Below are 24,598 nucleotides of genomic sequence, written 5' to 3'. Positions count from 1 at the left end.
GCGCATAAGACCATCTTTTTCTGTTTTCTTGTGGTGTAAATGATGCTGCACACAGATGGTTTACAGACGGCTTTTAGATGTTCTTCTGACTTTATTCTTAAATTGATAGTGACTGAACAGTTAGAGGAGTTTCTGTCTGTTAGCATCTGTTTTTCTGATGCTTTCACTGATGAAACTGAACCTCTCTAACCACCAGGAGAGTCCGACCAAAGAGCTGGCCGAGCACATCCTCACTTCAGCGACGGAGGATCCGAGTTCTGGAGGCCAATCCCAGGAGAAGCTGAACGCCTCCGATGACTCCGACGGAAACATCTCCGAGGAGAGTGAGTACCATTTCACATTTTCAGCTTCAAGCTTTCTGAAAATGTGGCAGTTTCTCACGATTTTCTCTCAGGTGCAGGCTTTGAGTGGGATGATGATTTTACACTCCACCCTCTGCCGACATCCTCCGCCGTCGCTGACTCCCCCCCATCGCGGTCCGTCACCAAAACCCCAGACCCGAAACCGGCCGCGCAGTTGTCTCGCTTCACTGTGTCTCCGTCCAGTGTGTCCCGCTTCTCTATCACCCACATCTCTGACTCGGACATGGAGTCAGCTGGAGGTTGGTCTCAGCTTCAGCCAGAGTCCTGCTTCAGTTTCAGTCGGAATCTGGCTTCAGTTCCAATCAGAGTTTAGCTTCAGCTTCAATCAGAGCCTGACTTCAGTTTCATTTAGTCTGTCTTCAGCTTCAGCCTCAGTCCGGCTGTGTGTCTTGTCCTTTTCTTTAGACAGCGATGACAGACCTGGTTCCTTTTCTCTGATCAGTGCATTCATGTTTGATCTTTGCAGATTAGTTAGTGTACATCAGAGTGTCATCTGTGTATATGATAACATGAATTTATGTTTCTACGTGAATCATCAGAGTTATATTTTTGAGAAGAATGAAAACATATTTTTTCTGCTTTGTTTTGTAGGAAGCAGTGAGGATGGAGACAAAGAGTAAACAGGAAGTGAGGAGCTTCAGCTTTACTGCAGGACGACCCGGTTCTGTTAGAACACCAGAAACAAGCCAGTGCCTCTGAAAGCTCCGTCTTACAGCCGACAGTGAACTAAAATATTAAATCCACAGAGGACCAGTATTTATTAACACATATACGAAACCAGAAGAGACTCTTATTCTTTGGATCAAACAGGAAGTGAAAGATGTTTACCGCCCCCTACTGTTTCCTGCAGAGGGATGGGATCTGATCACGGAGATCAAAATGTTTGTCAACAGAAGATCAGTGCTTTAAAAACTGTACAGAAACAGACTTTTTACCTTAAGGAAACATTTTACTTGTATAATGTAATAAATTCTAGAGGTTTGACATATAAATAGTTCATAAGAGGTAAATTCACTGACCGAGGCGGAAACACAGAGACTGTTAGCGGGCGTCTTCACCGCTGATCACCCCGACTGCTCAATAACTCATGAGGTTTTGCTTTGTTGCATCAGGAATATTGCTTTGTTATTTCAGACTTTAATCTTCTGAGAAAGCAGTGCATGATGGGAAAAAACTCTTCAGATCAGTCTTTACAGATGTCACATGTTCTGCCTTGTAGAAGAACTGCAAACCGACCAGAGAGGATCTCCTGACTGTTTAACGGTACTTCATCACATTGATGCAAAGGTCTTCTGCAACAAGTTCACGGCTACAGGCGCAGATACTTTAGTTTGATCAGAATTTGTCGGTTTGTGTCGCCAAAACCTGCAGGACAAGCGATGGAACAAAAGAAAAAACATCTGCAGATACACTTCAGGTTCTAGTCTGGAGGTAAAGACTTGGTGACTCGTCTGAGACAAACGTGGAAAGAAGCGAAGGCTGAAGCGCAGCAGAGAGGGGCGGAGCCTTAACATGGTGGTTTAAAAATCTTCAAACTTTTTTCTCAAAGTCACCAAGTTCTGCTGTTTGTTTCTGTCACTGAACTGGAATCAGAAAAGGTTTTGTTGTTAATGTTCTTTCTTTTATTTAATAAGCCAAAACTAATCTGAACAGTGAAAACTCTAAAACTGTGGTAAGTTTAGGGGTCATTCCAGATTTAGAGTTCACTCTGAAAGCTAACCCATTTGATGTAGTCAGTGACTTTGATCTGTCAAAGTGACCTCATGACTCGGAGGAGACCAAAGCGCGTCGTTTCTGCCCCTCCTAACATGAGGAATCACGGCTGTTCAGACACCAACATGCGGTCACTCTGCCATGCTAAAGTTAGCTTTGGGTTTAGCATTAGCATGCTACGTTTAGTATCCGACTGGATTGTTGCTAATCTCCTTTAGCATTTGCATGCTAACAGATGTGGGGATTGAATTTCAACATGCTAATGCTAGCATGCTAACATGAAAAAATATGAAGAGGAAATACTGTAAAGCCAAAAAAGTTTAGTTTATGGATCAAAATATTTTTTATTATTTAAAGTGGTACTGTAGAAGAATGAAAGATAATGCAATATATTTTTAAATAAAGCTTGATAGACCTGATCAATATTTTTCTGGTAGTTTGCTCTTAAATATGACGGAGTATCAGGACCACCATTAAGAAATAAAATAACAAAAATGTGAAATTATGAAGAGAAAAAAATCAAGTTAATAAAAATAGAGACATAAAGTCAAAACTTTCCTAAAGTAAAGTTGTAGAATCATAAACTAAAACATGAAATTTGATTGAATACATTTTTAAATTTAAAATAAAAACGTCTGAATTTACAAGAATAAATAAGTAAAATTATTAGGGTAAAAAAGTCAAAATTTTAAGAGAATAAAATCGTTACATTATGGGAAAGTGTAAAAATTTATTATATTAAAGTTGTAAAATTATATTTAAAAAAAAGAGAATATATATAAAGTCGTACAATTATGAGAACATTTCAAATTTACTTTTCAGTAAAAGTTGTATATTATGAGGTAAAGTAGTAATTTTATGAATATAAAGTTGTATAATTCTGAGAAAGTTTACATTTTACAAAATTAAAGGGAAAAACAGTTGAAAAGTTAAGTTATACATTTACGGGGAAAAAATCTGCAATTTAAGAAAATCAAGTTGTAAATTTATGTTTCAAAAAGTCAAATTTTTACAAGGAAAAAGTTTTGCTTTGAAAATGCTTCAACAAAGTAAACCAAGCGTTTGTTTCCTGATTCATTTATGTTGCAACAATTCAGAGAAAGTCGTCACACTGCTCGAGAATATTGACTGTTTTCTAAATGCACAGCAATATTTAAATCAAATTACTATTTTATTTTCTAAAAAGAATCCCTTTTTCCTTGAAAACTGTGAACTTTTAAATCATAAATTTACACATTTATTCTTGTAGAATAGTGACTTTTATTGTCTTGTTATTTTATGACTTTTATTCTAATATATTTTTTTTATTTATGGTGGCCCCAACACTCTAAAACAAACACAGGATGCTCAGTTTTCGGTTTAGCAAACGTTTTAGGATTTCTAACTGGAAGTAAAAGTTAACTCCGATTCTGAAATGACCCAAACATCTCTGTAGGTTTGATAGTTTCTCCGTTAGAGACGTCTGGATGTGATTCAAAGCTTTTCAGCTTCAATATGAGGAAGTCCGTTTGATTTCTGGAGCTTAAAGCAAACTTTTAAATCAACATGTATCGTCCAAGTGTTTGTTTGCCTCCAGGAACTCCAGTATTCTGTCTCTGTTTAGCATAGAAACATCTCGATGGCTGTCCGTAATATTTTTGTATCTCGACTAAAGTACTTTTCCAGAGTACTTGGGAACCTGAGAGGAAAGGATCTGGTGTTTTTGTTGCCAAAGAGACGTTGTGTTTCAGGACGATGTTGATCCCCTGAAGAAGAGGAGGAGGAGGAGGAGGAGGAGGAGGAGGAGGAGCGACAGCTGCTTTAGACTTGGAAAGGAAAAACTGTTCAGGAGAAGGATCGGGGTTCTGTGAGGAATATGTGCCCCCCTCCCAACACACTGACCCGTTCACATTGATGATTTCTGTATCTTCTATCAAATATGAATAAACTGGTTTACACGACAGAACGGATGTTTGACTGAAGGTTCAGAGACGACACATTGAGTCAGATGAAGATCAGATTTATTCTGACATCAAATCACAAAGTTCTGATTCAGTTTCAGCACAAATCTTTATTCTACAGATTCAGCTTTTCTCTGCTAATTTCACAGAAACCTAACATTTTCTGGAACTCGATGGAAACGGTTCAGAACAGGAACTGAATCTTCTGATTCTCGTATTTCAATCATGAAAACATTTGATGGAAGAAAGTCAAACATTTTTATCTAAAACTCTTTAAAATGAAGTGAAAATGTCCTTTTACCTTCAATTCATCATCGACCAATCAGAGAAGACATCCCCATTAAAACACGTCTGTCATTATTAATAGTAATATCGATTTAAGATTTGTTTCTTTTTTATGGTAAAACTTGTATAAACGCTGCTAATCGTCTTCTGAAACTTCCTAAATCTGAAGTTTTCCTTTTAGTTTGGATGTAAAGAATCAGAAGTTTTAAGTAAAAAGGCTGAACTCTTTTTCTGAATCAGATTTAACACGTTTTCAAATGTCAAAGTAGTAATCACATAAATGAATCGTGTCTCTTATTTCTACAGTGAATACATTTTAAATGTCATTATTTACAGGTAAATATGTTATAAACCTGATGTGATTTTTAAAAAATCTATTAAATTAAAAAGAAAACTGGTCTTCAGCACAGAAACGATGGAAAAATCATCTCGTTTGTCTCCATCCAACAGTTAATTTCATTTAAACTTGCAGGAAACAAACATGAAAACCTTTCTAAAAGTGTAGATTATTAAAATGGAGCGACTGCAGATGACCTTTTTTCTTAAAGCCAAAACTACAGTCCAGTCTGCGTGAGGCGTCTGTAATGTGATGATAAAGAAATAACCGGCTCTGGAAGTGAACGTTTCTTCTGCTGTCATTTCAGTTTGGATCACATTGAGTTTGATTAAATTCAGATTTATTCAGGCTGAAACCTTCAGACTCTAGAAGCTGGAGAACGGCTCCTCTGTGGTTGTGGACGTCTTCTCCAAGAAGTCATAGTGAGCGTCGTCTGACGGCTGGACCTCCTCTTCTTCCTCTTCGTCATCGGAGAGCGGCGGCCTGGCCGGAGCCTCCACTGCCGGCTCGCTGGGGGGGTTTCTGCAGAGAGGAAGAGGAGGATGAGGGGAAGAAGATCTGATGAAGCATGCTGGAACGAACGATGCATGAAGCCACAGTCAGATCTGCAGTCACACGCCATGAAACACCAACAAGCTGTGATGAAAAGGACCCAAAGGTTCTGCTCAGAACCCCACAGCCACTGAAACAGTCACACGGTCTGAAGCTGTGATGGAGGATGAGGAGTGGAGACGATCCAAGTTTCACTTACGACAGCTTTAGGTCACTCAGAAACGGCCGCGACCGTTCCTGGAGCTGGAAACAGAAACAGTCCTCAACAATCAGGAGCAAACACACCGAGGAGGAGAACTCAGAGGAGACGAAGGAGAACAAAGATCAGGAGGATGGAGGTTCTGGTTATATTTGGGAATAAGATCCTTAATAAATGTATTTAAAAAAAGAAAAAGATCAAGTCTAACCTTCAGTTCCTAATTCAAATTTATGGAAGCGTGTTATGATAAATGTAAAAAGAAGTTTTATTCATATAAATATCAATAAAGTTGTTTATCAAGGTTTTTGTTTAGTTTTCACAATTTTTTATGGTTGATTTTTAAGATAATATTTTTTGGTTTTATTGAATTTTTTCACTATGTTTAAAATTGTTTTTTAAATAAATGTTTTAGTTTTCTTGATGTATTTCTTTTAGAATTCTAAGTGTAAAAACTACAATCAAACTGGGGGGCAAAGGAACGTGGAAGTGTCTACAAACGGAATTCTCTGATAATTATTGTCTAATGTCAGAATGGGAAATGCTGTTGGGATGAATTGTGTAGAATCTGTATTAGTAGCAATGAGTCTCTGTGGTGTAGTTTCGTTCATTTGTGGTGAGTTGTAGATCAAACCAAACTGATTCTCTGGGATGTTTTGTCTGCTGACGGTTCGTCATTGAGCTTCACTCGCAGGAGGCGGAGCCTATTTGACTAATAACTCCAGTTCTAATTCATTTTTTTATGCAGACAAAAATCAACTATTATTCTGGACAGGGAAGTGTTGGGACTCTCAGTCAGTTTCTAATTTATGATTTGATCATTCTATTTTTGTTAATTATTAGTATTTTATTTTGCATTTATAGTTAATACAACTATTTTAAAAATACAGGGGAAATATTTAAAAACACAGTAAAATATTTCTAAAAACAGACAAACAAAACTCCGTTATCTTGAAAAACACAATTTTTTGACTACTATAGGCTTCCGTACTAGTCTGTTTTTATCAGTAGTTTACATTTTAAGTGAGTTTTGATTAAGCATGATTTAATTTTTTAAAAAATATATATCAAAGAAAAGTAAGGTACGTGTGTTATGTACTGTAGGAAAGTTATTCTTTTTAATATAAAGAGATTTGCGTGTTCTGGTCACGTGACCTCTGTGGGAACAAAGAGACCGGAAGCTAACCCCGTGAGTAACATCTGTTTTTCTTAACTTTTTTCGTCATTTAAAGTGTGAATTTGCGGAGGTTTGAGCTTCGTTGTGGTTCTGGAAGTTTCCGTGACGAGTTCAGGTCAGGCCGAGGAAAGAGTTTTAGGTTGTTTTTGGACACAAAGATGTCTCCTCCTAAGCTAAAGCTAGCCAAAACGGCTACTAAGTTCTGTAGATCGGTTCAGGTGAAACTCCAAAAAGCAGAAAACGATTAAAATACTGGTACCGACGTTAGTGTTGATATTGATCCATCCTTTGGAGGATCTTTTGCTCCACTGAGACCGCTTTTTTCTTTGAGGAGTTAGCTAGGTACCGCGCTTTTTAAACACACGTCAGTACGCATGCGCAAACACGTCGCTGTCAATCAGACACCAGAACGTGACAGAGACGTTTGAGCGGGAAAACCCGGAGAATGAATCGTAGAAACAAAACTAAGACAAATCGGTGATGTTCACAGAAGGTTTGTGTTAGCTTGATGGTTCATATGAAACATTAACTCAAAGAGTTTGATGAAAATAGATATGGAGGAGTCTCCATCACTGGGTTGTAGAGGTAGAGTGGTCTACCTCTGATTGGAACATTTCAGGTTCGATTCCCGCTCTGCACGCCCATGTGATGAACACTGAACGCCACGTTGATCCTGGTGGTTAAAGGCTGGAGTCAGTATGTGAATGTGACCAAAAATATAAACAATAATTGAACGGTCTTTTAATCATGTTAGAACTTCTGAGTTTTTCTGTCGTCTTTTTCCGGCACTGCTGTGACCGTCGAACCTATAAAGGTTTTTTATGGTTTTTTTTTCTTCATGAACTGAAGGTTAATGTCCAACTGGAAGGAATCAAATCTGTCAGGATGTTCAGCCGGATGCAGATCTGAATCATCTGGGCTCTAGAACCTTTATAGTCGGGGCTGATCCTGTGAGTTCTGCTGGTTCAAACCGAACCGAGCCGTGACCACGCGGTCATCATTACCTGTCAGGATGAACCTCATTTAAAAGTTTGTTGTAGAAATGACATTTTTAGGGCACATTTCTTTATTCTTAAAAAAAATTATCTTATCAAAAAATGAGATTTGTATGAAAACGTGAGAATAAATTGAATCTTCACTCTAAATCTATCAGATCAAACTTTACGAAGAGAAAGGTTACTTTATGAATTTCATCATCTTTTAATCAAATTGTGAAATCTCACATAATTTAAGGCCTAAAGGTTTTCATGGTTCCATTCATAGAATGATACAAATACAAATAACATTCAGTTTAATCCTGAATAACCAAAGTAGTTATAGGATTATCTATTGTTTTAACCTGTGACGTGTTCAGTCAGGACGGTCACACGATCGTTCATCACCTTCTCAGTGTGTTTTTCATGGTTTTTGTATATTCTTGTGAACCTCCAGTCCATTTTTTTTGTTGGTTTTTCTCATCGTTTGCACAGATGTAGTAAAAGCTCAGTTTTTCTTCTTGGTTTGTCTCTGAGGCGACACATTTGTGAGTCTCTGTGTGGCTTGTTGGTTGTGTATTTATGGGATCTGGTGTTCTTGGTTTTATGTTTGCGGTTCGTCTTAGACTTTGAGGTGAATTTATGTGGTTGTGTGTGGTCCAATGATGGACTGGAGATCTGTTCAGGATGAACCCGGCTTCACCCTTAGTAGTTGGGATAGGCTCCAGCAACCCCAGACTGCAACAGAACATTTTGCGGGTTTAGTAAGTGGATGGGACATTATTCTCTTTAGCAAAGTGCTGCATCTATCATTCTGGCCCTCAACACCAAACTTCTCCATCATCTTCTCTGCTCCTCTTTTTCCTTCATTATATGTCAGTTAACCCCCCCCCCCCCACTTCTTCTAAGAAAATCCTGGATCTCCTCACCCTTCTTCTCCTCTGTTCTTCAAGCTCTCCTTCCTCCTCTCCTCCTTCAAACCCTCTAAGTACTTTAATGTCCATTCTGCAGATCATCAGCAAAGTTCTTAGTGATTCTCCAGACTCTGAATGGACCCAGACTGTGAACAGGTGGATGGTGCCCCCTGGTGGTGGCATTTCAAACTAATGTTTTTTCACCTTGAACTGGAAACAAAAATTAAATCAGATCAAATTATTTTAATCTCATTTCCTGTTTTTAAATTCGTCTGAGTTTTTGTGAGTGTGGTGGTATTGAATGGATTTGTTCAGATTTAGATTTTCGTATAAAGGAGTATAAATTGGCCGCCATTGCAGCAAAAAAAAAAAAAAAAACTGCAAATAAAAAAAACAAGAACTCATCAGAGCGGAAACATCTGACGGGTAAACTGTTCCACTTCTGGTCCAGTGCATCTGCAAAAACCATCTTCCATTGTGGCTTTTTATTTTATTTACCACATCATTTATTTATCTGTAGTTTATTTTATTATTTGCCAAGTCTATTTTTTAGCTGCAATGGTGGGTCTCGGACACATAATAAATTACAAAGATTAACTATTTGTTCATTAAAATTATATTTTCAAAGAAAAACTTTTTAGAAGTACAGGAATTTATTTTCAGAGTAAAACTTTTTTTAAATGAAATTATTTTCTTTCGTTTAATAAAAAACACTGTTGTACAGAGGAATATTTCTTTTTTAAATGTGTTTGGATTCATTATTGCTGCAGACTCTCAGGGCCTTCAGGATTTGTTTGAGGCCTGTCAGAACATCCGTCCTGAACGGCTGGATCCTGATCTGCTGTTTGTCTCTTTGTGGAGCTGAAAGTAGTTGATGGAGGTCAAAGTGTTGCATCATGGCGTTTATGGCGTGCTCATAAACGTGTGGGGGGGCAGCAGAAGCTGTGACCGCCAACATGCCAGAGGAGCTGCAGGTTAATGAGGAAGAGGAGCAGCAGCGAGGAAGACAGCGTGAATTCAGAACATTCTGTGTGGATCAAAACCACCGTGGAATGAGCTGAGGTCCAAACGACCACAGTTTGAATGAGAAAACAGGAATATGTCCATTTGAATAAATTTATTTGATATTTGATGTAAAAACTCTTCATACATTTGAGGTCATCCATCAACCCGTCATGCACATCCTTCACTTTTTACACGGAACCCTCCAGCTAAAGCTCAGCGGCCGCAGACGGTGGGCGTGGCTTCGGTGATGCCGAACCTCAGAGTGTTTTAGTGAAGAAAGAAGAAACACTGGCAGCTTCCCGCCGTTTTCACTCGACTTTTGTCTCTAAAACCATTAAGACAGAAGAGGAAGAACAAAAGGGCGGGTTGGCAAAGCTGAGGGAGACGAGGAGGGTCAGATCCAGAGGGACGGAGACGAGGAAGAGGAGAGGCAGCAGGCAGACGGGAGAGGAAGATGTGGAATGAAGAACACTCAGGAACCAAATCGGAGTGATCTTTGTCAGTGTGTAAAAGCATCTGATCAGACGTAAGAAGGTCTCTGCGGAGCAGGAAGTGGTGAAGCTGCTCGCCGTTTCAGTCAAAGTAAGACGGAAACAGCATCTTCAGTCAGGAGAATACTTTTTTAAGCTGGTTTTTAAATTAAATCTGCACAGAAAATCTCTTAAGGCTGCATGAACTATAAAGAGCAAACTGTCGCCCCCTAGAGGCTGCGGGGAGCGCTGCAGAAAGTCTGAAGCTGCCATTATTTCATCTTTTCGGATCTACAGCAGATCTACAACATCTGAGCTCCTTTAGCTCATCATAGGCTGCAGGTCTGGAAGCACACAGGGGCGTCTGGAGGAGGAGCTAGGGGCGGAGCTAAAGGCCGGATTTCAGCTTGGAAACTGAAGCAGCTTAAAGAGAGGACGTTTTTAGAGACGTGACTGCGGTTAACTTTCTTCTTAAGGTTCTTTGACTCAAACATCTGAGACAGATGATCTCCTTCCTGTTATAGCAGAGGTTCCTCTCCACTGAGCATGCTCAGTACGAGGGCTTACACCAACTATTAGGTTTGAATAGTTAGTTTTTTGTGGGAGAATGCTGATGGCTGACAGTAACAGCTGAATGAAGGGTCCATGAATGTGATGTGGGGTGTGAAGGGGAGGGTGGTGCTGACCTTTGTGCACCTTCAGCAGAACTGAGCTTCGTCTTTCGTGCACAAGCGATACACTCTTTTTAATGAACATTCGAGTCTGAAGGCGTTTCAGACGTCTTCAGTCTGAACATCCGTGACTTAAAGATCCGGTCATATAGATTCTGCAGAACACATATGTACAGTAAACATTCACATGGAGACAGTCGCAGCCCCTCCGCTCAGAGATCAGAACCTCACAGCATCAACAGGTCCGTTCAGTCCAAAAATCCTCCAAGGGATCAGTGTGTTTTTACGTCTCGATTCCCGTTGACGTTCGAGAGAATCAGGCGAGATCTTTGACCTCCAGAAGAAGTGAACATGCGTGAAAGACCCCCCCCAGCCCTGTTAGTTCAGATGAATGTTCACAGAATCTTCAGAGGTTACCAGCAGAGGGCAGCAGTGAGGGAGGAGGTGGAAGGATGCACTGATCAGCTGGAGGTGATGTTATTGCCATAAGCAGGGGGGTGGCGGGGTGGGGGGTGTCCTATCACGCTGAAGGTGTTAGTCTGTCCTCACACTGTGGAGATCAACTTTCCCTCTGTGGAGCTGTGGACACACAGGAGAAGCTTGCAGGTGGGCGAGTGCAGGACAAACAACCGGGACAAACATGACCCCGCCCCCAAAAGCTCCACCCAGTCTGACCCTCAGCTGCAGGTGAAGCGTGAGAAGCAGGAAAGGTGGTGTCAGCTGCATGATGGGAGAGCGTGGAAGCAATGAAATCATAAAAGGACAAACAGTAAAATGAAAAACAAACCAAGTGAGGCGGGAAAACGCTCCATGTCATGCTAACCTGGAATGTGGTCACATGATCAACTGATTCTGAAACTTTTTACTGAATATTTGAAAGCAGGAGGCGGAGTTTTATGCATCAGAAGGTCATTTTTGAAAGGAGCGTAATCCTCAAACGTTAGGATGAACTCGGATGAAAACAGAGAAATGAAAACACAAAAAAATGTTGCTGAGATGACTCTGAAACTCTTCCTCATCTCTTCACCAAAACACACCAATAACTACTGAAGAATGTGGTCGTTCTAGAACTCCCATGAAGAGAAGTCTTACCTTGTTGGGAAGCGTGGCTCGTACTCTTCTGCCCCCTGCTGGAAGGAAAAAGAAGAGATGAGAGAGCAGCTGCAGTGATCCCTACAGGCAGCAGGGGGCAGCAGAGAACCACCTAACCACATGTGTCAAGGTCTAGGCGGGTCATTTTATTTTATTATTAATGACCCGATGTTATCTTCCGCTTATGTCTAACTTGTATAAAGAGTATATTTTTGTGGAGGGTAAAATATTGAAAGTTATTTAAGGTTTAAGTTGATTTATTCTGGAAGAAAATTCCTGCCATTTTATTGTTCATAATTATGTTAAAAAGTTACAGTTTTAAGGTTTTAAAAATGGCATTCTGCCAGCTTTTTGGACTATTTTGGAATTTACGATTATTTTTTTAGGCTATTTTGGAGTTTAGCTAATATTTCAGCTACATGCTAGCTTCTTTGACTAATTCAGGCTATTTGTATTTTTTGGGGCTGTTTTGGATTTCAGCTACATGCTAGCTGTTTAGGCAAATTTAGGCTTTTTTGTATTTTTTTAGGCTGTTTTGAAGTTTAGTTAATATTTCAGCAAATGCTAGCTATTTTGGCCAATTGGGGACTATGTTGGAGTAAGGCTAATGTTTATGCGATAGCTGTTTTGGCTAATTTGGGCTTTTTCAGGGTTTTTAGGCTATTTTGAAGTTTAGCCATTTTTTCAGCTACATGCTAGCTGTTTTGGCTAACCTAGGTTTTTTTCTTTTAGGCTAATTTGGCATTTAGCTAATATTTTAGCTGGCTATCAGCTTTAGCGTTTTCAGCTATCAATTTTAGCATCTTCACTGTCCAAACTCAGCTTATAGCATTTACACTAGCATTATCACAGGTAATGTTATTTATGTTAAAAACTTACAGTTTTAAAGTTTTTAAAATGTAGTTTTAGAGTTCATTAAAGGTTGATCCTGTTCGACCAGTGATCTAAGATGTGTTTTGGATTTTGGTCCCTTGTGCGATTGACGCTCCTGATCTAACCACTGACAGACCGGCTTGTCTGGGCTCGGCGACGCCCTCACCTGTGAGAAGCCCGGCCCCGCCATGCTGTAGGGGCGCTGCGGTCTGCTGTGCAGCGTGGCGGTGCTCTGTGCAGCCAGACGAGGGTGGAGGCCGTAATCCGGGCTGGGGAGAGGCACGTCTTCTCGCTCTAGAAGGTTCCCGGTGCTGCTGCTCTTGCCGTGGTGGAGGCTGGAGACAGAACAGGAGAGGTCATAAACCCCATCCGCTGCTGTGGGTGGAGCCTCCAGCTCTGGAGGCAGGTGTGGTCGAAGGGAAACGCCACCCACTTGTGCACTCGAAGTTGCTTCATGGCGTCCCCGTCGGCCTCAGAGATCAGGCGGGTGTAGGAGAAGGGGAACCAGCCGCGCCTGAGGGTGGAGACGTGACCGATCAGACCGCGTCACAGGAAACATCGGAAAGGCCAGAGCTGCACTCACATCCTGGTCTTCTCGTTCTCGCCGTAGTGCCAGCCGTCGCGGGCTTCGGGCACCAGCAGGGTCACGATGTCGCCCTCCGCGAAGCTCAGCAGCGTGCCGTTGTCTCCGGCGGCGTGAGAGAAGACGGCCTGGACCCGGGTTCTCCCGTTCCTCTCCAGACCCGCGGCCATGGAGCTGGAGCGCGGCAGCGTCCGGGTTTCCACTGAGGAGGAGGAGTTAGGTCAGAATGCGAGGAGATGAAGCTGCTGTAAATAATCTGACGTGACAAACTAAACCCGCCCCCCCTCAGCTGTGTGTGGCGCCGCCCTTACTCTGCGGGGTCTTGCCCTTGGTGGGGGCGACCTTGCGCACCGGCAGGGTGTTGGAGTAGACCTCGGCGCCGTGCCGCTGCGTCTGCGGCGAGGCCTTGCCCTGCGCCACCTTGGCCTCCATCCACTGCTGGTAGTCCTCCCCCCCTGCAGCCCCGTTCATCGCCCCCCCATCCACACCTCCCATCAGCCTCTGCAACAGACAGGAAGCACACGCTTTGTTATCTGCATCCACATTTTCAAAATAAAAGTGTTTCAGGAAATTTTATTTAGATTCAGCAAATCCAGATAACGAGTAAGGGGGCGGAGTTATAGATGCTCACACTGGTAACTTTTACCTAGGAACCTGAATAATATAAGATTTCCTTTAGGATTTTTTTATTTCAAATATTGTACATTTTAATAAGACTTTATTTCATTGGACACTTTTTTTTACTGAACAGACTCCACAACCATTAGATTAATTCACATTAAAATTCTTTAACTCCGCCCACTTTGAACCCTTCAACAATAGTGTACAGTGGTCCCTTTAATTCATTTTTTTCTTTTATTTTGTTAAAATCCAGGTCAGATTTGATTAAATATAGTTTGTTTTGAGCTATAAAAGTCTGGAGGCGTGAATCTCATCACTCATAGCTCAACCGGGTTCGACGGTTCCGTTTGATGACGGGGGAACTGACCTGCTGCCCCATGGCGCCGCCCGCCCTGAGAGCGGCCAGCTCCGGCGGGACCGGCAGGGGCTTGGCGCCGGAGCTGGGATCGGGAATGCCGGGGTGGTGGGCCCCCGCCGGCATGGTGCCGCTCATCTGTTGAGCCAGGAACATGGCCCGGTCCGGCAGCCTGTTGGGTTCGGCGCACGCCTGCTGCCACAGCGGGACCTTCTGGGACAGCAGCTCCTTTCCCTGGAAGAGAGAGGACGTTTATGTGGACACGTCACCGAGATGTGACCTCTGACCTCAGGCTTCTGTGTCTGCAGTAAGACACGCCCACCAGGGAAAAGTTCACTTTGATAGAAATTAAATTCTAAAAGAATAAATGTCATTAGCCCTTTAATTTGATAGAGGAAATGGGATCTTCAAAATAAAAGTCTAAAATATAAAAAATGAATAAAGTAGATGTTATTTTAGATAAATTAAAATGTAAAACGTTTATGAAGAGATTAAATAAACTATTTATTAACATTGGATGGGGGGGGGGCTCTGCCTTTTATCAATATTTAATCAAATTAAATAAATTCCCCCAAAAATGATGAAAGCTGACAGGAAACTGAGTTTCTGCAGAAATCGGATGGGTTGAAAGTTCTGGTTTCCGCCTCACTAACTTGCATGAATTATCCAGAAGTGCAGTTATGCAAACGCCTCATTTGCATGCGGTGAATAACAGACGGCTGCGGAGGACAAGCGCAGCGCGGCGCCGAGGTCGTCTGGACCTGCTGAGCGTGTGGGGGCTGCAGCTTCAGGTGTTCAGGTGTGGGAGGAATCGTCCTCGATTACCCGCAGAAACAGAGAGAAGCTAAAAACGGAGACGATCTGTGTGGAACCGGAACGACAGGAGCAGCTCCGAGGAGCAGGAGATTCAGAGGAGGGAGTTTCTCCCCAGAGGAGCGGGACTCCTCCCTCCTCAGAGGAGCGAGACTCCTCTCTCCTCAGAGGAGCGGGACTCCTCCCTCCTCAGAGGAGCGGGACTCCTCCCTCCTCAGAGGAGCGAGACTCCTCCTTCCTCACAGAAGCGGGACTCCCCTCTCCTCAAAGGAGCAGGACTCCTCCCTCCTCAGAGGAGCGAGACTCCTCCCTCCTCACAGAAGCGGGACTCCCCTCTCCTCAAAGGAGCGGGACTCCTCCCTCCTCAGAGGAGCGAGACTCCTCCCTCCTCAGAGGAGCGGGACTCCTCCCTCCTCAGAGGAGCGGGACTCCTCTCTCCTCACGGAAGCGGGACTCCCCTCTCCTCAAAGGAGCAGGACTCCCCTCTCCTCAAAGGAGCAGGACTCCTCCCTCCTCAAAGGAGCAGGACTCCTCTCAGTTTCCTGAGGCGCCGCGTCACTCCTCCGGACGCTGACGCTGCATCTGTAAAAAGCTCCGTCTCTGCGGCTCCAGAACATGATTCAGTTTCATCGCTTCCGTCTGTCACTCCTTCATTCAGACACCTCCGGCCCACGCGTCGAGTCCGACCGAGTGTTCCTGCAGAACTGGGTCATTATCTGTCAGGACGCCCCCCCCCTCACATTGAGAAGTTCAGGATGGTGTGAAGAATCCAAACAGGAAGTGTTTGATCTCCAACCAGAACTGCTGCTGTTTGCCATCTGTGAAAGGTTTTCATTTCCTGTGTTTACTTCTGGACCGGTGGTCTGTGGCGGTCAGAGGACAGCAGAACCGGTCAGTCACCTTGCTGTGGTAGCTGCCGCTGGTCTTGGCCACGGCGCACTGACGGTCCACCAGGAAGCAGTACCTCCTCCTCTCCTCAGACAGGGCGTTCTTGTAGCCCTCGGCGATGTAGTTATCCAGCTCGCTCTGCTTGTTGCTGATGGCCTCCACGTACTGGAAGGAGAAACCAGGACAGTCAGACCAAGACTTTCCTGGGAACATCTTTGGATCCCTCGGAAGTCTGGGAAGGAACAACTTTATCAAAGAGAACAAACGGGATCTATCAGCGGCTGAAGATCACTTCCTGTCACGCATAGTCAAGCAGAAACTGCCTCAAATGATCCATTACAGCACACGTGTCAAAGTCAAGGCCCGGGGGCCGGATCCGGCCCTCCAGGTAATTCTATCCGGCCCTCCAGATCATCTGATTTTACAAAATAAATTTTTATGGAGGGATAAATATTGAGAGTTATTTAAGGTTTAAGTTGATTTATTCTGGAAAATATTCCTGCTGTTTTATTATTAATAATCATGTTAAAAAGTTACAGTTTTAAAGTTTTAAAAATAGACATTCTGCTAGTTTTTTGGACTATTTTGGGATTTACTAAAAGTTTTCAGGCTATTTTGGAGTTTAGCTAATATTTTAGCTGTTTATCAGCTTCAGCATTTTCAGCGGCCAAATTCCTCTTCCAGCCTTCACTCTAGCATTATCACAGGTAATGTTATATATTTAGTTCATAATTATTTAGTTCATAATTATGTTAAAAAGCTACAGGTTACAAATTTTAAAAATTGTAGTTTTAGAGTTCAATAAATGTTTATCCTGTTCGATCTAAGGTGTGTTTTGGATTTTGGCCCCTTGTCACTCCTGCATTAAAGGAAGTAAAGTCTCTTCATGCTGGAGTGTTTTCACTTTCACACATGAAGCATCACCGATTCCTTTCATGGCGAAGCATCTCAGTGATTTCTAAAGCGACCGGACTCAATAATTGGTCCGTCTATCTCAGAGGCAGCAAAGACTTCTGGGAGTATCGCAGCGCCTCCATGTGAAGAGGAAACGTTCTCCTGATTATTCTTGCTTCACAGTTCGATGGAAAGGGGGGCGGAGCTATGGAGAAAAAGAGGGTGGAGCTATGGAGTAAAGTAGATTTTGAATTTTCAGGATTTGGGAGAAAAATAAAACTCATTTTGGTGACAAGATCAATTCCTACGGATTTCCAGATTTCTCCAAAATTCTTTGGATGTATTGGTTCTGTTATGGATGGTGGCCACGCCCCCTTTTAACCCTTTGATGCCATAGATTTTGCCATTGATATTGAAATAACTTGCGCTCTTTGAATTAATGCAACAATTTGTCTGTTTACACAATTAATTCCAAGAGATTCTGACGCGGTTTCCGCGTCAGAATCTCTTGGAATTAATTGTGTAAACAGACAATAAGCTAAAATAATTGAAATGAGGGTTAAAGTGTCTTTAAATTTGAGAAAAACTTGAGAAATTAAAACTGAAGACGATGCTCATCTCCCCAAGTTTTGCTGAAGATGTTCCTCAGCCGGAGCTGAGTTAGTTCCTTTTCACCCTCATCCGCCCTCATCCTTCATGCGTCTCGCTGACGCAGAACCAGCTCGGGTCTCCAGTCCATCACTGCCTTCAAAGACAAAAACCACGTCCAGAAGTCCCTGGAAGCTGTCAGCCGACGAGGGCAGAGATGCAGACCAAAGCTCCCGGAACGTTTGAAGATGAGGAGACCTGCAGCCGGATGCAAATTCACTTTATTGCATCTCTGCAGAGATGAAAGGAGGAGTGCACCGCGTCCAAACCGCTGAGATGAAGGAAAACAAACTGCTGGGAGGCTGGAAGTAATAAAACATCTACAGCAGGCCGAGGGGAACGGGGGCGGCTGCACCAAGTGTAATTAAATACAAACAGGAAGAGGAAAACAAACTGAAGTGAAACTTCACTTTCATTTGATTCTTCTGAGGAGATTCGAGTTTTTACTCGACAACTGTTTTAAACACTAGATTTAAAATGATGTAAAGTTTGGACAGAAGGTTCAGATGTTTCCCTTCAAGAACTTTCAGATGAGTGAATATTTCATCATTTCTATAAATCCTGATGAGGTCTGCAGGTATCCACAGATTAAACGGAGAGATTTTCAGTCAGATCTTGATTTCCTTTAGTTAGTTTAGACTTTAGACTCCGCCTCCATGTTTGTGGAACCTTTTATTTGTCTTTTAAATATTAGTTTTAGTTTATTATTTAAACTTAGATTGTTTTTTCTGCAAACGTTTTTGGGTTGAGGATGTTTGGCCTCAGAGATTCTGTTAGTATATTTTCCTGTTTAAGGAACCTTTTCTTGTTTTTTGAATAAAAGCGACTCATCTTTTGTTACGGAGGCTCAGATTTGTTCTCTCACCTGCATCTCCTTGTCTCCGTACTTGGACGGGTGTTTGCTGCCCTGGCTCTTCCGGCGCAGCTTCTTCAGCTCCGCCTGGCTCTTCTCCAGACTCTCGCCTTTGCTCTTGTGCTCCGTCTGGTACTTCTTCAGCGCCGCCTGGTGGAGGGAGGGGGCAGGACAATCCTTCATTTCCGCTCACAGCATCTTTGAGCTTCTGCATCTCATCTTTAGACTCTTACGTTCAGGTAGCGTGCATCCAGCTCCACCTTCTTCTCCAGCTCCGTCAGCAGCTCGTTGTGGAACGATTTCAGCTGAAAAAAAAAATGAACAAAAAATAAAATCACTTCAGTGGATTCAGATTAAACCAAAACCTCTTTTTTTTATCTGTCCATCTTTGTAAGAATCAGTTTGGGTCATGTGACCTCGTCGTGGTTTTTGGTTTTTTGAAGGAGGCGAACATTAAATGACACAAACCCACCATCTCCTCCAGCTGGATCTGGATCTGTCGGTGCACCTCAGCCATCTGAAAGAGCACGTCCCCTGCAGAGACAAAGAGCAGCGATGAACACCGAGGGAGGGGGGGCGGCATGAGAGTCTGTCTACACAAACCGTGCACAAACCCATGCAGACACACAGAGCGGTGAGGAGGAGGAGGCGCGTGAACAATGAAGGAGCCCATCCAGAAATCTACGGATGCTTCAAAGAAAGTTCTGCAGAGGATGAAACGTTCTCCCATTCTGCATGTTCTGTGCAACATGTGGAGGGGGGGCCGCAACGAAAACAAAGCAGAAACTCAAGAAAGTAAAAGATGACTCATGCAGCCGGTGGAGGGGGGGTCAAGATACCTACATGCTGCCTCTTCTGATTATGCATCAAAACAAAGACAGAAAGATCGATTTTAGCTGAGAGGACTGAAGAGAACCAAAGAAACCAGCATCCAACCGTCCAGAACCCACAGGAGAACCACGACCGGGTCCTCACAGGAGAACCACGACCGGATCCTCACACGAGAACCGCGACCGGGTCCTCTCAGGAGAACCACGACCGGATCCTCACACGAGAACCGCGACCGGGTCCTCACAGGAGAACCACGACCGGGTCCTCACACGAGAACCACAACCGGGTCCTCACACGAGAACCGCGACCGGGTCCTCACGCGAGAACCGCGACCGGGTCCTCATACGAGAACCGCGACCGGGTCCTCACGCGAGAACCGCGACCGGGTCCTCATACGAGAACCGCGACCGGGTCCTCTCAGGAGTACCACGACCGGGTCCTCACACGAGAACCACGACCGGGTCCTCACACGAGAACCGCGACCAGGTCCTCTCAGGAACCGGACCCGGACTCCATGTTTCTGCTAGGATCAAACTTCTCTGGACTTAAGCTGCTTTTTCACTCATTTTCAGGAAAGAAAACTTAAAAGCAAATTATTTTAATTTGAATTAGGATTACTCAATGACAGTTTCAATCATCTGTCGGTCAGAGTTCAGAAGATGAAGAAATGATCTGAAAATGTTAAGAAGCAGAAACGTTTTGGAGAAACACGGATGAAGCTGAACATTTTCAAACTCATTTAATGGAATATTTTACTCATATTTTCAGCTTCAGAAAAATCCAGCAACTCCTGAACTGTAGAACATTTCTAATAAAATATTGAAGTGAAGCTTCAGTTATGACAAAACCTTTAATTATGGAGCCGTTACCATGGAGATCGTTCTAGAACCTTCATCTCTACTGAAGAACATCCAACAGAACATAAACTAAAGGGCCCTGCAGGTGAGTCCTCAGGTTCACTAAAAACCAAGTTTCCTTCTCAAGCATCTGCTGACTTGGCATAAAAGTAGGCGGAGCCACCGCTGGGACGAGATTAACGATCTTAAAGAAACGCTGTGGTCATGTAGACGGCGAGGAGGGGATTTAAGGGGGGGGCGGGGCGCTAAGTGTCGACGTTGCAGCAGTTTGGAGGAGCTGGACTCGGATCAGAACCACCTCAGGAACACGGATGTCACAGATACATATGTGAGGAGTGATGGCTGACGTCATGCAGAACACACAACACCCCCCCCCCCAGAAAAAACAGACCAACGTAAAAACATTATTCTTTTACTTTGACTTCAGATCCAAAACCTATTTGTCAGAACCAGAGTGGACCTGAAGGAGGACTGTATCAGTAGATATAGAGAGTTGTTTTGACCGTTTGGTTCTGGTGACCATGAACGCATCAGAATCTGATCGACAGAATCTCTGAAGATCCAACGAGTGATGGAGAATGCTCCTTTTGAGTGGGAGGGAGAAGAAAGGAGGTGAAGCTCCTCCTCCAGAGCTGTGACACCCCCACCCCAAAACTCCAGCAGCCAAACCCTGAAATGATGTTTTCAGAACCTCCTCAGACGTTGTGAAACGCGGAGCTTCACCTCAAAGGTAAGCAGCTTAGTTCTGCTCAGAGCCCCCCCCCAGCAGCAGCTGAGCCACACAGGAGCTCACCGTGGGGGGGTGGGGGCATTAACCACAATAGAACAATCACTGCTTTGTGACCAAAAAGTTCCACACGTCACGTTTACTCAACAATCTCCTGAGAACAAAACATGAGGTGTAATACAGAGGTGACCAGCAGGGGGAGCCACAGTGGAAAAGCGGATCTTATTAACACGTTAAATTAAAACTGTTTTGAATAAAGAATAACGTCAAAGTCTAACTTTTCTTTCCTGTAAGTAAACATACGTTTCACCAAAATGATTACCGTTTTTAAATAAAATACGATCAGAAAATGGATAAACTTCCAGCTGGAGCTTCAAGATCTGAAAACACGTTTTTCAAACAAGTTTAAGCTGAACTGTTTAACAGCTCCATAGATTTTCTATCTTTAGTTTGTCAGATCTGAGTTGGAGACGTTCAGGACCGTCATGAACAAACGAGCGTTTTCCTTTTCGTGTATCGATCAAACTGCTCCTTTGATCAGGAGAAAGCTGCTGAAGGTCTCTGACGTGTTGGAGCTGTGGTTCAGCGGTCCGGACCTCCCGTCCACCAAGCTGCAGCTCACAGGATTACAAACATGTGAGCAGAAAAGAGGATAAAGGAAAAAAAGTTTGAGCAGGTCTGACTTTAGGGGAGAACAAGCTCATTATTCAGCAGGACAAGGACGGCGCCAACATCTGGCTTCATCTGCCGCCGCCACGCGGCTCAGGGGGGAGGGGCAGATGATGATGATGGAGCACCTTTTGTTTCTGCAGAGAAGACGGTCTGATCTTGGACTCCTCAAAGCCTCCTGACAGACGGTTAATTCCTGCAGGAGCTTTGAACCTCATTACTTCCTGTTCCTCTGAGCCGGCGGCTGAGCGGACGCAAGGACGTTCGAGTCTGGAACGGAAGCTGATGATGAGCAACATTTGATCTACTTTAGTAACTTCACGTGTCAAACTTGTCCAAAAATGTGTCCTCGAGGATCCTGACCCATGTGGGAGGAGCTATTGTCAACTGTGTTAGCCTCATCGCCTCATAAACAGATCTGACCTCTCGGCCTCCTGAACATCAGAGATCATTTCTGAGATCCTTTTAGATCTCCTGACTCCTCCTGTCATCTTTACGCAGAACCATCACTTCCTGGATTCGGATCAGGTTGGAGGAGGAGTCAGGGTCATGTCGAGGTCATCAGGATGGCAGCAGAAACAGGAAGATCTCTGAGCAAAAAAACAAAAACCTTCACCGCATTCCACCTTAAATAAGGAGGCAGAGATTCCCTTCCTATGATCTGAATGAAGCCTTTTTCTGTGGGGGGGGGGTGCAGAACATGGAGGAGTGCCTGACGATCAGAACCGAGTCCAAATGAATCTGAGTGATGCTGCTGGAATAACAGGAAACCTCATTCAGGAATGTGTGAGGCTTCTTCCAGTTTCATTCAGGGAGGGGCCTGAGCGGTCCTGTGGTTCCGACGCGGAGCCCCTTTTACGGGCTCAGGGGAACCGGAACTGCAGGAGCTTCCTGACTTCCATATTTGGCGCTCGGAAGGCAGAGTCCTCGCCTGCCGTCGTGACATCACCGACACTCCATGTTTGGGCTGCGGCGCCGTCTCCGCTCCTCCGGTGCGACTCCAGTCGAGGCGCCGCTCTCGCTCCGGCTATTTTTAGCAACCGGAGCAGAGTCGGCGTGCTCTCCCAGGGCTGCCTGCGCTCCCACATCAGCGCGGGGGCGTCCACAGACACGCATGAAGCAGCGGCGAGGGGGGAGTGGGAGGATGCTGCAGCGTCTCGACGCAGGCGGCGGTGCTGCAGAGCCGCGGGTCCAACACCCACAAAGACAGAGTCTCCACAGCGCCCCCATCAGGAGATGCAGTCCTGACAGTAACAATGTTCAAATCATTGATGCAGTTTCTGCAAAAATCTCATTTTATTCTCTTAAGGTGGTATTGATACTGATTTACAGTGAAATCCACCTTTTAAGCTCAAACTTCTTTAATATTTTCAGTTTTTAATGCTAATTGATGTTTTTCAGGCGTCACATTTTTCAAATAAACATTAAAATGTTTATTTATAGCAGCCTTTTAAAAATGTATTTTTTTTGTTTCAGCTTCAGTTTCTTTTAACAAATGTTACTTTCATGACACTGAGGCTCACAGACCTGCTTCACCTGAAAACAGGTGTTTCAGCAGCCAAGGGTTTAATTAGCATCTTTTTCAGCTCCTTCACAAATTCTTATTTACTTTAAATATATTTACTAGAATACTGCTCATCGTTTTACATGACCTTATTTCACTAATGTTATTGCTTAGAGGCTAAATTCTGGTCTGTTTGGAGAAAAAGGGTTTTTTGTATCAAAGGGTTAATTCTGTTCAGCTGTTTTACACATTTTCCTTCTTTTGATTTTGTTCTGTTTATGTCTTTGTCATCAAACTCACCATTTTGGTCTTAAAATTCTAACAGAGATTTATTTAGATTTTTATCATACGTGGACAGAGTTTTAGATGATCCGACTCATTTTCAGCTCTTTACGTCTTAAGGACGCTGCGTAAAATCATCTAGGGCTACCACGATTAGTCAATTAGTCGCGACTATTAAAATACTCGACGACTAATTTAATAGTCATTTAGTCTCCTTCTTTCTAAACTACGGTGCACGCTATGCTGCGTCTGCCGTTCTCTTTGGCACATCCGCAGAAATGCCAAGTCTTGTTTTATAACCAGACACAAATGAAGGATTCATTAAAGGGTTAATTAACTATCGTCCTAATTGTTTTTATTTTTAGTTAGCATAAAGCTTAAACACTAATGATGGATAAGATGTGAGTTTTACAACCAGTTTACGTTTGATCTGGTTAGTCAACAAATAAAAAAAAATAAGAAAAACTTTGATTAGTCGAGTATTAAAAGAATCGTTTGTGGAAGCAATAGTTTTATCCTCCACAGATCACCGTGTCCGTCTTCTGTCACGACTCCGTTAAGACCCGCTGTCGTCCGTGGATACAGAGACACAAAGCTGTGGTCGTGTTGCTGGAGTCGGCGCCGGATAAACCTCTTACTGCAGAAGTGAGACGAACACCTTCATCCCTGCAGACCGGCGAAAGCAAACTCCTCTGGTGCAGATGACCCAGTTTACAGCTCAGGCATGGAGCCAACCTCTCAGAGGAAGGTTGGAGGAACCCCGCCTACTAACCGGAGCAGAAAACCTCCAGATCTACGACCACAAGAACCAGAACTTCATGAATGACTTTATTTCATTCATCCGTTTCCTCCGTCGACGCTCTTATTCTCGGCTCCACAAGAAAGAGTGAATGTGAAGCTTGTGTGTGTCTGGTTAGAGAACCAGAGCGTCTGAACCGACCCGGTGAAGAAAACAGAATCATCAGAACCAGCTGCTCCACAGATGATTCTGCAGATGCACATGAGAATCCGGCGCTTTCATCCCGCGTTTCTGAGATAACGCAAAGATCATGATAATGCAACACGTCCTCAGAGTCCAGATCTCAGACTGAGACGGTCTGCTCCTTCAGAGCTGCTGATGCTGGAGGACGGCAGCCTCCATCAAGCTCCGCCCACAACATCCCTGAACCCCCGGAGGAGGGAGATCTGCTGAGTCATGGTTCAGCCGTCTCGCTTAAAACAAAAGAATTCATGCTGGACAGGAACCATGAGTCTGCATGAGGAAACAACTCAAACAACATCGGACGCTTCAGACGGAAAGGTTTGCTGTGGCGGCGGCGGGGGGGGTGGTCTCGCCGTGGATGGCCTGTACGGTTTAGCGTGAATAACGAATGACACTTCAGCATCCTCTCACTCTCCTCCCTCCTCTTCCTCTCTGAGTTCTGCCATCGTCTCAGAAGCTGCAGCGAGAACAAACGTAGCTCCGCCCCCTCACGCTGTCCAGCTATCAGCCTGTAAACCGAACCGTCCCAC

General features: G+C 43.7%; 2 protein-coding genes across 14 annotated transcripts in view; one reads left to right on the top strand and one right to left on the bottom strand.

Moving 5' to 3' along the window:
* Nucleotides 1-4,017, top strand: part of aatkb (apoptosis-associated tyrosine kinase b) — a 30,866-nt gene extending 26,849 nt beyond the window's left edge. The window contains exons 12-14 of the mRNA XM_024265021.2: nt 197-323; nt 395-601; nt 954-4,017. Of these exons, the coding sequence (XP_024120789.1) occupies nt 197-323; nt 395-601; nt 954-982 (363 nt within the window). The 3' untranslated portion in view covers nt 983-4,017. The remainder of the gene's footprint in view (nt 1-196; nt 324-394; nt 602-953) is intronic.
* A 41-nt stretch (nt 4,018-4,058) lies between these two features.
* The window catches only part of baiap2b (BAR/IMD domain containing adaptor protein 2b), a 36,155-nt gene continuing 15,615 nt past the window's right edge, over nt 4,059-24,598 (bottom strand). For 4 of the 13 annotated variants that reach the window (XM_024265022.1, XM_024265026.1, XM_024265025.2 and 1 more), the window contains 12 exons: nt 19,060-19,071; nt 18,689-18,750; nt 18,450-18,521; nt 18,229-18,366; nt 15,834-15,986; nt 14,133-14,354; nt 13,456-13,645; nt 13,145-13,346; nt 12,995-13,075; nt 12,728-12,896; nt 11,689-11,726; nt 4,059-5,159 (listed from right to left, as the gene is read on the bottom strand). In XM_024265022.1, coding sequence (XP_024120790.1) covers nt 5,003-5,159; nt 11,689-11,726; nt 12,728-12,896; nt 12,995-13,075; nt 13,145-13,346; nt 13,456-13,645; nt 14,133-14,354; nt 15,834-15,986; nt 18,229-18,366; nt 18,450-18,521; nt 18,689-18,750; nt 19,060-19,071 — 1,496 coding nt within the window. In that variant the 3' untranslated portion in view covers nt 4,059-5,002. Of the gene's footprint in view, nt 5,160-5,388; nt 5,433-9,552; nt 11,176-11,688; nt 11,727-12,727; nt 12,897-12,994; nt 13,076-13,144; nt 13,347-13,455; nt 13,646-14,132; nt 14,355-15,833; nt 15,987-18,228; nt 18,367-18,449; nt 18,522-18,688; nt 18,751-19,055; nt 19,072-24,598 lie in introns of those variants that run through there. The other 9 variants (XM_024265024.1, XM_024265027.1, XM_024265033.2 and 6 more) reach the window with 7 other exon arrangements.

This window comes from Oryzias melastigma, linkage group LG19 (genome assembly GCF_002922805.2).
Source record: "Oryzias melastigma strain HK-1 linkage group LG19, ASM292280v2, whole genome shotgun sequence".
NCBI lineage: Eukaryota > Metazoa > Chordata > Actinopteri > Beloniformes > Adrianichthyidae > Oryzias > Oryzias melastigma.
The sequence above is the reverse complement of the archived record's forward strand: the minus strand, read 5'-3'. Positions and strand labels throughout refer to the sequence as shown.